General features: G+C 45.8%; 1 protein-coding gene across 1 annotated transcript in view; it reads left to right on the forward strand.

Annotated features, from left to right (window-relative positions):
- The first annotated feature begins 1,492 nt into the window (after positions 1-1,492).
- Positions 1,493-16,685, forward strand: part of NECAB2 (N-terminal EF-hand calcium binding protein 2) — a 208,632-nt gene continuing 193,439 nt past the window's right edge. Inside the window, exon 1 of the mRNA XM_070953191.1 lies at positions 1,493-1,723. Coding sequence (XP_070809292.1) covers positions 1,493-1,723 — 231 coding nt within the window. The remainder of the gene's footprint in view (positions 1,724-16,685) is intronic.

Here is a 16,685-nt window from a genome sequence, read left to right on the forward strand (position 1 = left end):
GGAGGGCTTTCATTGTGGGTCCTAACAACCCTGTGAAGATTTTTTTCCTCTTTGAGGGATCTTGCCAAGGTTCAGAATGCAGATCAGCAGTGAATTCCAACAGCTTCCATGAAAAAGTGTTAAATTCACGAATACATTTATTAGATGTTTATCCTGCCTTTATGACTTTATAAATAACTCAAGGCGGCAAACATACATAACACCCCTTTTTCCTCCGCCTTACTTTTTTGAGGTTTTGGGGGTTTTTTTGCTTCCCATTCAGAACAGAGCCAAAGTGTTGGGAAAGGTGTACGCCGTGACACAGTTGGTTGGTGGCCTTGGGAAGGTGCTTTCTTGCTTTGCTTTCTTTCACCACAGTCGTTCTATTTCTTTTTGCAGGTGTTTGTATTTTGCGATTTTCTCCAGTTCTTTCTCTGCTCTTCTGCATTGCAACGTTCACTATCCAGACTTCTTGATCTGTATTGTACTGTACTGTACTGTATTGTATTGTATTTATTATATTATATTTATTATATTAATTATAATATAATATATTTTTATTATAATAATGTAATGTAATGTAATATATTGTTATGATTATAATGCAATGCAATGCAATGCAATGCAGTGCAGTGCAATACAATGCAATGCAGTGCAATACAATGCAATGCAGTGCAATGCAATGCAATGCAGTGCAATACAATGCAATGCAGTGCAGTGCAATACAATGCAGTGCAGTGCAGTGCAGTGCAATGCAATGCAATACATAATAGGTTGGCTCAACTTTTCATTCTTCCAAGGTTGGTAAAATGTGGCAATATACTGACTTTGTAAACCACTATGAAGTAGCATGTAAGTCTAAGATTATGTTATGTTATGTTATGTTATGTTATGTTATGTTATGTTATGTTATGTTATGCTATGCTATGGTGTTGTGTTGTGTTGTGTTGTGTTGTGTTGTGTTGTGTTGTGTGGTGTGGTGTGGTGTGGTGTTGTGTTGTGTTGTGTTGTGTTGTGTTGTGTTGTGATGTGTTGTGTTGTGATGTTTTTGGACAATTGATGACTGGAGTTACTTGCCTTCCTGTTCTCCCTTCCCTTCCCCTTCCCCTTTTCCTTTGCATTAGGCTTTTCAATTCTCTTCTCCCCCCCCTCCTCCCGCCCCCTAAGACCTGGTGGTACCCAGGAAACTTCAGGCAGTTGCTCATCCTCCTTTCCCAGGCGCGCCGGCGAAAAGCCAGGGGCGGCCCCGCGCTTCTCCTCCGTCCGCCGGCTGGCTCGGGAGACGAGAAGACCCGCCTGCCTCGCCTCCCCCTCCCCTCTCCCCTCTCCCTCCCCTCCGGCTATTAATTCCCCCTCGCCCCCCTCGGCGGGGCCAGTCCTGCCCGCCCGCCTGCCTGCCTCCGGCTGCCTCCTGCGGGGGGCGCGCAAGGGTGGGCGCGGGCGCGGGGCGCGGAGGTAGCCGGGGGGGGAGGGAATACCCCCGGCTGCAGCAGGATGAAGGCGTCGGTGAAAGATGTGTGAGCAGGCAGCGCGTTACTGCCGCGAGAGCGTCCACAGGCTGCTCCGCCAGCAGCCGCAGCCGGCGAGCGGAGGAGGGCTGGACGGGCTCCTGCGCTGGGTGGTCACCAAAATGAGCGACGGCAAGAGCCCCCTGCCCGAGCGGGAGCTGCTGCCCGAGGGTCCCGCCGCCGCCGCCGCCGCCGCCGGCCCCGAGCAGAAGAAGGGCACCTCCGTCATCCTGGACGTGAGTCGTTGGACGGGGTGGGGGGGGGGAGATGCCCGGACCCCCTTTGCATGCCTGCCTGCCTGCCTACCTACCATACCTGTCCGCCTGCCCTCACCTGGCCCTGGCTCCAGCATGCCTGCCTACCTACCATACCTGTCCGCCTGCCCTCACCTGGCCCTGGCTCCAGCATGCCTGCCTACCTACCATACCTGTCCGCCTGCCCTCACCTGGCCCTGGCTCCAGCTTCTCAGCTCGCCTCCCCCACTCCCCACCCCCCACCCTGAGCCTTTCTCCTGACCCGGATCTTTGGGGGGGGGGTGAGGGGGGGTGGCAGCTGCCCGGGAGACCCTCCCTTTTAGCAGACGTCTTCGCTTTCCCTTGGAAAGCCCCTCGCGCGGGGCGCCGGCGGAGCCTCCAGCGGCGGGGGCAGTCTATCCCTGCGAGCCTCGGAGTCACTGGGCGCTCGGTGTTTTGGGGAAGGAAGAGAGATGAGAAGAGAAGAGGAAGGGGCTTCGAGGGAGCCAAGTTCCGGAGTTGAGAGAGTTGGGGGGACGAGGCAAGGTTTTGGGGTGGGGTGGGGGGTTATGGTGTGGCGGCCCCTGAGCTGGTCCCTGAGAGGGACCTTTGGGGGAGATGTTCCTCCCCGTCGCTCCATCCTGGAGAAAGACCCCCTCCTCCAAAGCAACCTGGAGGGGGAACTTGGAAACCCAGAGTCCTGGGTGGGGAGGGGGTTTGCAAAATAGGAAGGGGTTTCTCTGGAGCGGCTGAAAAAGGCTTCCTTGAGGGGGGTCTCAGCCTTTTGTGAAGACCTCGGGAATCTGTGGTCCTTTTTTAAAGAAAAAGTCTCAAGATTTGAACCAGCCCCTTCTCCATGGCAGTCAATTGGGTGGGTGGGAGCCAGAGGGTCAGGTATCTCCTTTCCCCCCCCTGACTGGGGTTCCTGACAATTGCCACAATTTGAGAACCCACCACAATATCTCCAGGTGCATCAACTTTTCAAACAGCCCTTAGAAATTCCTAGAAACCTTTTTCGGCCTTTCAGTTAAGTTTTACAATCATTTTAAGTTTCACAATCTCCTTGCCAAGTTTTTTTCCCACTTAAACTATTCCAACGGAGAAAACAATCCAACTTGCTTTGCAGGGAAAGGAGAATCCTGGACAAAGAATAATGGCCGAAGCTATTTCCCCTACATTCCCCTCTTCCTCTCTTTCTTCCCACCCCCCTCTCTCACTCTCTCTGTCTTTCTTCAGGAATTAATAATATTTTATGACTCCCTCCTGACAATGTAGGAGTTGCGATGTATTGGAATTTAGCTGGGAAATAGAAAAATCTTTTCCCAGTTTCTCAGATCGGAAACAGATCTGGCGTGTTAGATCTTATCAAATAGAGTTTTTCTTATGGGCTTGATATTAGGAAGGTTTATGCAAATGGTTTAAATTTTGTTAAAAGTTCTATAAAGGGGCAGTGCTGGTTTTTTTTTTTTTTTAAAGTATTGGAAAGTCTTAGAAAAGAGAATCTCCGATGAAAAAAATTTACATAGAGAGTTTCTTTTTGGAAATCAAGGATAATAGATTTTCTGGTTGTTTTTGTTTCAATCGATCCGAGGGCTAATTGTGCATCGGTAGGAATCGCAAGTGTTAAACGAAGGCTTTCTTTATCAATAAAGAAGGAACATGCACTTTTCCTGCTAGAATTATGAAATACAAGCCAGTTTTCTCGCTCAGTTCTCAATTTTGCCATGTCAAAGAATGTGGTGGAAAAACGTTTGGCTAATGAATTTATGGTAGGTTTTTTTTTGTACCGTGAACAAGAACTTTTCTGATGTTGTTTAGGATTGGTGGCCTCAATTATTTTGCATCGAACTGGGTGGCAAAATTACAGAATTAACAGAGTTGGAAGGAACTTTAGAGGTCATCTAGCCTAACCCCCTGCTCAAGCAGGAGACCTTATACCTATCCAGACAAGTGGCTGTCCAGTCTCTTCTTAAAAGCCTCCAAAGATGGGGCACCCACAACTTCTGAAAATAACCCGTTCCACTGATTAATTGTTCTCAAAGTCAGGAAATTTCTCCTTAGTTCTAGGTTGCTTCTCTCCTTGATTAGTTTCCATCCATTGCTTCTTGTCCTGCCTTCAGGTGCTTTGGAAAATAGCTTGACCCTCCCTCTTCTTTGTGGCAGCCCCTCAAACATTGTTTGTTAAACTTTGACACACAATCACGTTCGCTAACCTCTTTATCCCACACCACTTGAATAAACGTACAGTATTAACTAGCTCAGTAACAAACCTCTTGACAGGCATTAAACTTTTTAAATGTTATCCTGGTTAGTCCCTTAGGGTTTTGAATGCTGTGTGAATGCGGACTGCTTGGTTAGTTTATGATTCAATGTATTGTCGAAACTCAGAAAATGTGAATTTAATAAAACCAGATTAAGCATGTTGTGAAAACTCGGCAGGTTTCTGCTTTCCCGCTTCACCTGGTGTGCTTCGCTTACAGCTTAGCATAATATTTTTATATATTTGCAAGGCAGCTGATGGTTATTCACCAAATGGTGTGGAATGGACCACAGTGGTTATGGTCTATGGTGACTATCACCATACCAATTTTTTTTTTTTTACAAGATCTTGGCTCCAGACTTCATTGCTATAAAAGCTGTTGTGCAAAAATAGTTAGAATTCGAAATGCATCCCACTTTTATTGAAACGATCCTTTTAGATCAACCTTCTATCTACCCAGGCTGCCTGCCCGATGTATCTGATTTTGACTTCCGTGGGAGTCCAGCACAGCTGGATGGCAGATGCTGGGGGGGGGGAAGGCAATTGAAACAGAATTGAATTGCTTCAAATGGACATTTCAAAATGAAATTTGAGTTTGAAAGAAAAATCCTTTAGGAAAGTATATTTTTTTTAGAAAGGTGGCAGAGAAACACCGAGGAATCCTCTGAACTTGGACGCTACGGTATTTAGAAAGCATTCCTGCGAGACATGTACAATTACCCTGTTTCCCCGAAAATAAGACATCCCCTCATAATAAGCCCAATCGGGGTTCTGAGCACATGCGCTAAAATAAACCCTCCCTGAAAATATTTAAATGCAGAGCTGGAAATCAGGTAAAATGGCAAGAGGAGCCCCATCTTGCTCCATGCGCCCCAAAATAATAAGACCTCCCCGAAAATAAGGCCAAGCGCTTTTTTCGTGGTTCAAAAAAATATAAGATAGGGTCTTATTTTCGGGGAAACACGGTAGTACATTATCACTTTACAATAGTTAGAATTGGAACTAAATGAAATAGATTAGCTGTATTAGTGGATTTAAAGAGAGATATCAGAAAATTTTTTTTAAAAAAACACATTGAACAAATAAAGCTCAATAACAGCACAAAGAAGAGGGGGTCAAATTACTCTCCAAAGCACCAGAAGGCAGGACAAGAAACAGTGGTTGGAAACTAATCAAGGAGAGAAGCAACCTGGAATTCAGGAGGAACTTCCTAACAGTGAGAACTATTAATCTGTGGAACAGCTTGCCACCAGAAGTTGTGAATGCTCCATCACTGGATGTTTTTAAGAAGAGACTGGACATTTGCTTATCTGAAATGGTATAGGTTCTCCTGTTTGAGCAGGAGGCTGGACTAGAAGACTTCCAAGGTTCTCTTCTCTTCTCTTCTCTTCTCTTCTCTTCTCTTCTCTTCTCTTCTCTTCTCTTCTCTTCTCTTCTCTTCCCTTCCCTTCCCTTCCCTTCCCTTCCCTTCCCCTCCCCTCCCCTCCCCTCCCTTCCCTTCCCTTCCACTATTTCTTCGATATTAGTGTAACTCTTATCTCATAGTGCGTTGTCCCACGGCACGCTGGCCACAACAAGTTGGCTGCAGTGGTTGTCGTAGACCCCTTGTTAAGGGAGGAAGTTTCATGCTGCAACCCCTGTATGTGTCACGCTCCGACACTGCACTTTGCAGCAATAATAGCAACAACGATCAGCGTAACAACCACAATAATTAAAGGATATACCTCTGTATTTATTTGCCGTTTTGAAAAGCATGAAGGTAGCAAAAGAAAAACAGAATGAGTCAGCTACTATTCCACTTCTCTTTTGGAAATGCCATCCAACGTTGCTTCAGAGGAGATATTAACAACGGTGCCAGCTAGAACTTAGCTGATGTAGCAAGCGGAAATTTAGTCCACTAAATTTTGCAGCTACTTGATACCCAGGTCTCTTCTCTGCTGTTGGTTGATGAGCTGTGCAAGATCCTCTGATTTTGGCATGAGGCACCCTCTCTCCGGCGCGCCTTACATTAAGAGTAGTTTAATGAGTCCAAGAAGAGAGGCTCGGATCTTCTCCAAACTATTTGAAATGAAATAGCGGTAGGGACTCTTCCTCTAAAATATCTGAGCATCTTGATGCAATATCGGAGGCAGATATATATCTTGGCTTGCTAATTTATTTCTTTGCAATTGTCAACGTTGAGTAGATGGCTGCAGTGCAGAATATATATATATATGTATATTTAATTTGATTTATATGCCGCCCTTCTCCGGAGACTCAGGGCGGCTTACAATATGCTCAGCAATAGCCTTCATCCTTTTGTATATTTATACAAAGTCATCTTATTGCCCCCACAAACTGGGTCCTCCATTTACCTACCTTAGAAAGGATGGAAGGCTGAGTCAACCTTGAGCCTTGGCGAGATTCAAACCTGAAGTAATTGCAGGCAGTTGGTCTTAATAACCAGCTTAATAACAGGGTGCCTTAGACCACTGTACTACCAAGGCTATTTGCGTTCGGGGTCAAGCTATTCAGCTCTGTCCAACTCTGAATGGTTGACCTGCATTCTTCTTTCGAATCAACCCTTTATGTCAGGTGGGAAAGATCAGGCCCACACGAGGTCCAATTTAACCAGTTTTATTGAATAGAATAGAGCAGGAAGGGACCTTGGAGTTCTAGTCCAGCGGTCACCGACTGGTGATCCATGAGAAAATTTTGGTGGTCCGCAGAAAAATTATTTGCATTTTTTATATTGCACTAAATCAGGGGTCCTCAAACTATGATCCCTGGGCTAAATACATGCAATGAACATTTGTGTTGCTGCAGAGAGTCTCCCCCTTCGGGGTCTTTTTGTGTGGGTCGGAGTGGGACAGAAACTCCAACTTTGGGGTCTGCTTCAGCCTCCTGGTGTGGGGCTGTGGGCGAAGGCTGGAGGGAAGCACCGCTGGTGGCAAAGAGCCGGAGAGCCTCGTTCCGGTGGAACTGCATCATGGCCTGGAACTGGCTGACCATCTCAGCCCGCTGAGCCTCCAGGTGCCGGTACCTGGCCTTGCACTCCCGCAGGTCTTCCCTCTGCTTGGAAAGCCTATGCTCCTAGTCCTCAGTGAGTTGCTTCTGCTGAGCCTCCTTCTCAGTCAGATCCAATTTGAACTGAGCCAGCTGTTTTGCCAACTCTTTCTCATGGTGGCTTGTTTAATTGTTCTCACGGTCAGAAAATTTCTCCTGATTTCAGTCCGTCTGTCCATCAGAATAGGGCTGGAAAGGACCTTGGAGGTCTTCTAGTCCAGCCCCCTGCCCAAGCAGGAGACCCTATACCACTCCAGACAAGTGGCTGTCCAGTCTCTTCTTAAAAAAAACCCTCCAGGGATGGGGCACCCACAACTTCTGGTGGCAAGCTGTTCCACTGGTTATTTGTTCCCAATGTTAAATTTCTCTTCAATTCCAGGTTGCTTCTCTCCTCGATTAGTTTTCACCCATTGTTTCTTGTCCTGCCCTCAGGTGCTTTGGAGAATAGGTGGACCCCCCTCTTCTTTGGGCCCCCCTCTTCTTTGGGGCAGCCCCCCAAGTACTGGAATCCTGCTATCATGTCGTCCCCCCCCAGTCCTTCTTTTCTCTAGATCCAATTCCTGCAAGCATTCTTCCTATGTTTTTGTCTCCAGGTCTTTAATCTCCTTAGTTGCTCTTCTTAGAACTGGATCAGAAATTACGGGATGGAAACATCAAACGAGAGAAATCCGGAAGAACAGGATGAGCCTCCAACTTCTAGGTTGGAGCTCTCTTTGACAAGCTTCCACCCATTGTTTCTAGTCCTGCCCTCAGGTGCTTTGGAGTGAATGTGTTGCCAGATGCTGAGGATTTGCAAAGTCGAGGCTGCTTTCTCATTCTAGATATTTTATGGTAGTGTCAACTCGCAAAGCATCCCTGGCCTGTTCTCGAGTTGCCTTAGGCCAGGGGAGATGGGAAACCCGGCACGGCAGTCAAAGACAGATGTACATTCCATGCTTATCTCTCTCAAGGCTGTATCCAGGGTTACCTACAGCAGCTGGAGAGGAGGGACCTCTACAACCCGTGAAATTGCTCCGTTGGCGAATGTGATTGATGACACACCCTGGGGGGAGGTGGGAAACAGGGTCATAATTGGAGCGTAAATTACGTGGGGTCAGAGCTGGCTTCACTTGGGAATCTGCCAACATGAAGCTCCTAATAAATAACTGGATTTCTTTTGAAGCTTGGCTCAAGGCTCATGATTTAATTAGCGTGTGGGAACCCTGACAGGTAGAAGGATTAGGATTTTTTTTTCCAGAGCAGATACAAGAGTGCTATCAACCAGGGCTTTAGGATAATTTAGGATAGAAATGGTGTAGGGTCTCCTGCTTGGGTGGGGTGTGGGAGTTGGAAGGGATGACCTACAACCGTGATGGTGAACCTATGGCACGTGTGCCACAGGTGGCACACGGAGCCATATCGGTGGGCACGCAAGTGTTGCCCTAGCTTAGCTCCAGCGCGCATGTGTGCGCTGGCCAACTGATTTTTGAACCTTCAGGCCCACCGGAAGTCAGGAAACAGGCCATTTCCTGCCTCCAGAGGGCCTTGGGGGGAGGAGGCTGTTTTTGCCCTCCCCAGGCTCCAAGAAAGCTTCTGGAGCCTGGGGAGGGCGAAAAATGGGCCTACCGGGTCCACCTTGCCATTGCATGCCAAAAGCGGTGGGAACGTGGTGGGGTCGCATGCGCGGGGGCCAGGGTGCATTGAATTATGGGTATGAGCATGCGTGTGTGTGACCCTCCTGTGTCCCCCACCCCCCTTTGGCACGCAACGGCAAAAAGGTTAGCCATCACTGACCTACAAGCTCCCTTCTAACTCCATTATTCCGTATACACTGATAACCTTCTTTGCTTTGCGAAGGGAACACAGGTAGTCCTTGACTTACGACCATTTGTTTGAAGTTACAACGGTGCCGAAAAAAATGACTCATGACCCATCCTCGCACTTATGACAGTTGCAGCGTTCCCCGCAGTCATAGGATCGAGATTTGAGTTCCTGACAACTGGCATCTATTGCCAATGATTGCATTTGTGACCTGCCCGGCCAGCTTCTGATAAAAGAAAATTCAACGAAGGAAGCCAAATTCGTTTAACGACCGTGCACAAAAAGGCTCATCAAGTGGGGTATGCTTCACTTAACGACAGTTGCACTTAGCAATGGAAGTTCCGGTCCTGACTGCGGTTGTCAGTTTGAGAACTATCTGTGACATCTCAATTATTCTGTATATTCTGTATATTTGTGTTGTTTTTCTGCTCCTTTGATGCAGTTTCTGTCTCCGGTGAGAATAGCATTTCTCAGAGCAAGAGTCAAGAGCTGTAGCATTTAAATGAGCCTCTTTTAGTCAAAGGCTAGAAGTGGTGCCGTTGCCTGAAAATGTGCAGAATGAAAAACGATATCGTCAGAAGTCACGCATTGCCAAATTTGGCCCTTTGTCAGCGTCTCAGCGCTGACATAGAAAAGGGAGATAAAGCCTGAACTTTTGCCTGCTAAATCCCTTTGAAGCTCGGTCTCCTTGGAAATGAAGAAGGGGGGAACATTCCTGTGAACTGACGAGAAAAGAAGTCAGGAGAGTGACTTGGAAGATAGCCAATGAGAAGCAGAGAATTGGGGATCGGAAAGGGAGGGATTGAGGGGCAAGGGTCAGTCCTGACCTCACGAGTCATGATCCGGTTGCTGTACTCGAATAAAGAGAAAATTTCCTTAAAGATTGGCAGTTTGGAAATGCATTTATTTTGAGATAGCATCGAAGTCTGATACCCTTTTTATTTTCAAATAGTTTTGCACAGGGCTGTCGTTTTTACCCTCTAGGCAGCGGTGGGCTTCAAAAATTTTAGCAAGGGGTTCTCTGCCCAGTTGCTGGATGGGCGTGGCCATGGTGGGCGTGGCCTAGTCGGCCTCCTGCACCACAGCGGGGGGGGGCATTTTTGCTCTCCCGGGGCTCCGGAGGCTTTCCTTGAGCCTCTGGGAGGATGAAAATGACCTCCCCAGGCTTCAGAGGCCCTCTGAGGGCGGGAAATGGGCCTGTTCCCAAACTTCCGGTAGGCCCGTTTTTCACCTTCCCCGAGCCTCAGTCCATGCCCTGCACTTACCTGCATCCAAAATGGGCTGCGTGGGGACTCCTGGGAGGGGTGAGGCGGGGCCAGCCAGGAGTGGGATTTGGGGGTTCTCCGAACTGCACAGAAACTTAGCTAGAGGTTCTCCCAAACCCATGTGAACCCCCAGCAGTCCCAGCCCTGCCTCTACACCTAATTGTCAGCTGTTCTCTCTGGTTTTCTTTGGATAGAGTTTTCCCAAGTGTTAGCTGAGTCTAAATATTAAGGAGAGAGAGAGAGAGTGAGAATGAGGGGAAAAAAAAACTTCTTTGTGTATTGATTTATCTCTGGGGAGCCATTGTGGGGGTGGGTGCTAACAAATGAGTGGTTGCTCTTCTAAATTTATGCTGCCAGTCTTGAAATATTTTCCCCAATGAAAGTAGAGGTATTCTATTCTATTCAGTTCAGTTCAATCTGTATTATGGTCACAGAGCAGCACAAAAAAATTAAACGTATTAAAATAAAATAAAACAACAGAACAGAACAGAACCAAATAAAATGAGGCATAGTAGAACATAGAATCCCAGAGCTGAAAGGGACCTGGGAGATCACCTAGTCCAGCCCCCTGCTCAAGGCAGGAGAACTTATACTATCCCATTCAAATGTTTGCCCAGATTTAAGTTATAAGGCAGATATGAAGTTGAAAAAGAAATACAAGCAGCCTTTGATTTACGACCGCAATTGAACCCCAAATCTCTGTTGTTAAGTGACATATGCCTTAAGTGAGTTTTGCCCCCATTTTATGACCTTTCTGGCTACAGTCGTTAAGCGAATCACTGCAGCTGTTAAGTTAGTAACAGTGAAGTTGTTAAGTGGATCTGGCTTCCCTGTTGACTTTGCTTGTCAGAAGGTCAGAAAAGGGACCCTGGGACGCTGCGACAGTCATAAGTCTGAACCAGTTGCCTGGTTCGTAACTGTGAAAAATGATCCTAAGTCCCATTTTTCCTTGCCGTTGTAACTTGGAACGGGTCACTAAACAACCCAGTGTAAATTGAGAATACTGTAATGCTAACATACGACAAATGATGGTGACGCCAATAGGCAACCAAACTCAGCCTAATTTTACAGGAAGCGTAACAAAACGTAGCTACGTTCTAAGAGACTGAATCACCCCGATCTGACAATAGTAATTTTATATAAAAGTGATCAGAGTTTCTGGGATATTTCATCAAGTCAGGTGTTATGAGTCTATGACCATGATGGCGTGCCAGAGGTGACATGTAGAGCCCTCTCTGTGGGGCACTCATGCTGTCGCCAGCTGCTCTTCTGATTTCCGGCACACACACACAATGGTGGTTTGCTCCCGGTTCGCACCGGTTCGCAAGAACCGGTAGTAAAAATTTGTAGTAGTTCGGAGAACCGATAATAACATTGGCTGGTCCCCAAACCGGTCCCCAGCCCGGTCGCCGCTCGCTTACCCCACCCACTTCATCAGAGGCCAACTTTTTTTTTTTAACTTTTAAAACCATTTTTTCTACAATCTCTTCGGCAAAGAGGTTGTAAAAAAAATGCTTTTAAAAGCCTCTGACAATCTCAGCTGAATTGCCTGATCAGCAGAGGCTTTTTTTCTTCTAAAAGCCTCTGCCGATCAGGCAACTCAGCTGGGATCGTCAGAGGCTTTTAAAAGCATTTTTTCTACAACCTCTGAAGAGGTTGTAGAAAAAAATGCTTTTAAAAGCCTCTGACGATCCCAGCTGAGCCGCGCGATCATCAGAGGCTTTTTTTTTTTTTACTTTTAAAAGCATTTTTTCCGCTGAAGAGGTTGTAGAAAAAATGCTTTAAAAAGTTTTTTAAAAAAGCCTCTGATGATGGTGCGGCTCAGCTAGGCATGGGGGGGGGGGAGGGGCAGGGATTTTTGCTACCGGTTCTCCAAACCACCCACCGCCATGGTTACCGGATCGGATGATCCAGTCCGAACATGGATCATTTCACCCCTGCTTTCACCTAATTAAAAGTAAACGTATCCACTGCCTCCCCCCCAAAAGTCACTGGTCACGCTGTCCAATCCAGCTGCTGGCCGGTTGCTGGGTTACTAGCTCCTCCTTTGGCCAGCCATCTGTGAGAATGTCCTTGGTTCCCACAGGAAAACGTTCTTGTTTTGGCTACAAAACCCCTGTCACATGTAAATGACTAACCCTGTGATTGATTTTTTTTTCTTTTTTGATTTATATGCCGCCCTTCTCCGCGGCTTACAGTGCATTAAGCAATAGCCTTCATACTTTTGTATATTTATACAAAGTCAGCTTATTGCCCCCACAAACCGGGTCCTCATTTTACCTACCTTAGAAAGGATGGAGTCAACCTTGAGCCTGGTGAGAATTGAACTTGCAGTAATTGCAGGCAGCTGGAAGCTAAATACTACCTTTAACAGTAGCATTAGTCTGCTGCGCCACTCAGGCTCTTACATGATTGATGTATATATCAAAAGGATGTAAATATTAATTCCCTTTTCCAATAACCACCCCCTCATAACTCCTCCTTACCTTGACTCCGCCTCCTTAGTATATAAGCTCCATCCCGCTCCTTCATCTTTTTTTTTTTTTTTTAATTTGATTTATATGCCGCCCTTCTCCGGAGACTCAGGGCGGCTTATAATGTGCTCAGCAATAGCCTTCATTCTTTTGTATATTTATACAAAGTCAGCTTATTGCCCCCACAAACTGGGTCCTCAATTTACCTACCTTAGAAAGGATGGAAGGCTGAGTCAACCTTGAGCCTTGGCGAGATTCGAACCCTGCAGTAATTGCAGGCATCTGGTCTTAATAACAGGGTGCCTTAGACCACTGTACTACCAAGGCTCTTCTTGTACTTCTTGTACTCTCTCCTGTCATGATACCTGTTTAGATGTTTAATAGAAACAATAAATATATTTATTAGAAAAGGAATGACTTCTATGAGTTATTGGGCTTGATCCTTGAATCTACGTAACAGCCCCATCTTAACTATTTTTCCTCCCCTCCCACCATTGTGCGGCAACCCTGAAGTCTCCAAGATGGCTTCAGCCAGATTCCCTTCAGGGTTGACACCAAGGGGTTAGGTTAGTGCCGTTTCAAGAGTTTTTTTGCAATCAAATGGCTAAAAGCGAAGAGTGAAAGGCAAGGTTTGGGAATTAAAATCCTCCTCGCCCAGGCGCCATCCGAAGGCATTAGAACTACGAGTCCCAGATTCCTAAATCAGCCAGTTATGGAATTCATTAGGTCTGTTTTTCCCTCCCTATTTCTACTGCACATTTATTCCAATCCATTTTTTTTTGTGCCATTAGGTGGGCAATTAAATTGTGTCTTAACAGCTGGCTTTCCTCGCCCAGCGGACTTCAAATGCAACAGCTTTTTGTCGGTTCTTATTTCAGATTCGCCCTGTTAGCAGCTCACTTCAGAGGCTGGTTTGAGCCGGCGTGTCCTTTTTAATGCTAACTTCGCCCCAATTCAAGCATCGCTCGGGGTATCTTTTAAAAGGCAGAAATCAACACAACAGGTCCCTGGGATAGTATTGCTGAGATATTCTTGCTTTTGATCCTGTATGTTTCGGCTGATGTTTCTTACTGCCCTCCTTTTTTCTTTTTTCTTTTTTCTTTTTTTGTGTCTTGCATCACTGTTTCTTTTGAGTTCTGACCCAGAAAATAAAGCCAGCTGAACGAAAGCTATTTATACGGCAGCCGTTTCATCCTGTTGACGTTGTTGTCTCTAGTTGTGGTTGTTTAATCAGGTGTGCTCGGGAGCTCAATGAATAATAGGTGTGCAATAAGTGTGTGTGTAAGTATAAGTATATATATATGTGTGTGTGTGTGTGTGTGTGTGTGTGTGTGTAATAAATATAATATTTATATTACGTACACACATATATATGCACAGTATATACCAGTGATGGCTAAACTTTTTGCCATCGCGTGCCAAAAGCGGGGAGACCACGGGGGGGTCGCATGTACGTGACTCTCCTGCTTTTGGCACGCGATGGCACGGTGGGCCCAGTAGGCCGGTTTTTTTGCTCTCCCTAGGCTCCAGAGCCTTTCTAGGAGCCTGGGGAGGGTGAAAACAGCCTTTCCCACCCTCCCTGGATGGACTGTTTCTGGCCTCCAGAGGGCCTCCGGGGGGGGTGGGGAAGGCTGTTTTCACCCTCCCCAGGCTCCTAGAAAGGCTCTGGAGCCTGGGGAGAGCGAAAAATGGGCCTTCCCCACCACCACCCCAGGAGGCCCTCCGGAGGCCAGAAACAACCTGCTTCCTGACTTCCGGTGAGCCCAGAAGGCCCAAAAGTGCGGGCCATGTGCAATGGAGCTGAGCTTGTGTGCCCACCGATATGGATATATATATACTTGCTTTTATATATTGCCTCTGGATAGTGCCAGTGACGAAGGTTTTAAATTGGGTGGTTGTGCTTTCAGGGGATTTCAGTAAAATGTTTCTATAATGGCTATATGTGAAAAAGTGTTTTCTTCAACTGCTTGTTGGGACAAGAGAAGGGGAGCAAATTGCTCTCTTTTATTCCTGATCACAGATATCTCTCGCTCTCCCTCCCTCCCTCCCCCCCTCCTTCTCTTCTATCATCTATCTATCTATCTATCTATCTATCTATCTATCTATCTATCTATCTATCTATCATTTCTCTCTCCCTCTCTCTCAATCTCCCTCTGCCTCCTTCCCTCCCTTCTTCTCGCTCTCTCTTCCTCCTTCCCTCATCCCTCCTATCTATCTATCTATCTATCTATCTATCTATCTATCTATCTATCTATCTATCATCTATCTATCTATCTATCGTCTCTCTCTCCCTCTCTCTCAAGCTCCCTCTGCCTCTTCCCTCCCTCCTTCTCTCTCTCTCTCTTGTTATCTCTCTCTTTCTCTCACTCTAACTCTATATCTAAAGTATATGAAAGAAAGTCAAAATAATTCTCTCGATTCTGCTTGGTATAAAAAAGGAACTCAGACAGACCTTTACAATAATGGATCCTGCAGCAATGAAGGGGCATCCAGGGGTCCTTGCCAGGTGCTAGCTGGATGGGCTGTTTCTTCTCACTTTTATTTCTGCCTGTCCTCTTATCTGTTTATTTATTTATCCATCTATTATTCAATTTATTTGGTACCCAACTCCAGTAATTCTGGGTGGCCCAGAACCATTGTTGGGGAAATTCCAGCTGAGGCACTCTAATGAGTCTGCTTTTTTAAAAAAATAATCATCATCATAATTTAAGTTAGCTATGAATTTCATGAATTATAGTTCCAACCCATCTGGAGACAGCAGCTTCAGGGAGGTTTGTCTACAGCAATAAATTGCCTCCATCTCTTAAGTGGCTTTTCAAACTGATTTTTTTTTTTGTTTACTGTATTTGTCTCCAGATATTATTTCCACAAGATATCTCCTATTATTTGTGTGTGTGTGTGTTTGCGTGTCTTCCCCCCCTCCTTCCCCAGCTTCTGCTTCTGCTTGGTTTGGTTTAAATTTATCTCCTTCCCATGCAGAGTATCTCTTCCTTTACTATCCTACGTTAACTACACAAGCATTGTAAGTTCACAGGGACCGGCTTTGGTGACACATTCTCCTTTTCTATACCTGAGTGTCAAATATAATTTTACTGTGTGTTTTGTTGGCAATCTCACCTTTGGCTTCAGGCTCAGGTTTCTAACTCCCCAAGGCTTGGTCCTTGATAACTCCTCCTCCTCCTCCTCCACCACCACCACCTCCACCTCCTCCTCCTCTTCTTCTTCTTCATCATCATCTTCTTCATCATCTTCTTCATCTTCATCTTCTTCATCTTTTTCTTCTTCATCTTTTTCATCTTCCTCTTTCTTCATCTTCATCATGATCATCTTCATCATCTTCTTCATCTTCTTCTTCATCATCTTCTTCTTCATCATCTTTTTCACCTTTTTCATCTTCATCATCTTCTTCATCATTCTTCTTCTTCTTCTTCATCTTCTTCTTTTTCTTCATCTTCATCTTCATCTTCTTTCTTCATCTTTTTCATTATCTTCTTCATCATCATCTTCTTCATCATCATCTTCATCTTCTTTCTTCATCTTCCTCATCATCATCTTCCTCATCTTCCTCATCTTCATCTTCTTCATCTTCTTCATCATCATCTTCTTCATCATCATCTTCTTCATCTTCTTTCTTCATCTTCATCATCATCTTCATCTTCTTCATCTTCATCATCATCTTCTTTCTTCATCTTCATCTTCATCATCTTCTTCATCTTCATCTTCTTCTTCTTCATCATCATCATCATCTTCTTTCTTCTTCTTCTTCTTCTTCTTCTTCTTCTTCTTCTTCTTCTTCTTCTTCTTCTTCTTCTTCTTCTCCTCCTCCTTCTCCTTCTCCTTCTCCTTCTCCTTCTCCTTCTTCATGACTCCACCGATCTATTTTTTTCCAACAAAGTGGGAAATATCTTGTACGCTTCAGATCCTCACCGGTGCAATTCAGTTATCTCGGTCAGATTTCCCTTTTTCTCTGGCTGTTCGTCGGGGGTCTGTTATGGGAAGGAACATCTACTAAACATTGTGGGAAGGGAGGATGGTGAAGAACAAAAGTTTGAGTTAAAAAAGAAGGTGTACCCTGGCTTTGCGTTCAGCCAGTGTTTCTCCCTCAGGGGGCTCAGGAGACT

Source organism: Pituophis catenifer, unplaced genomic scaffold (assembly GCF_029215685.1).
Source record: "Pituophis catenifer annectens isolate HBS135680 unplaced genomic scaffold, rPitCat1.0.hap2 SCAF_13, whole genome shotgun sequence".
NCBI lineage: Eukaryota > Metazoa > Chordata > Lepidosauria > Squamata > Colubridae > Pituophis > Pituophis catenifer.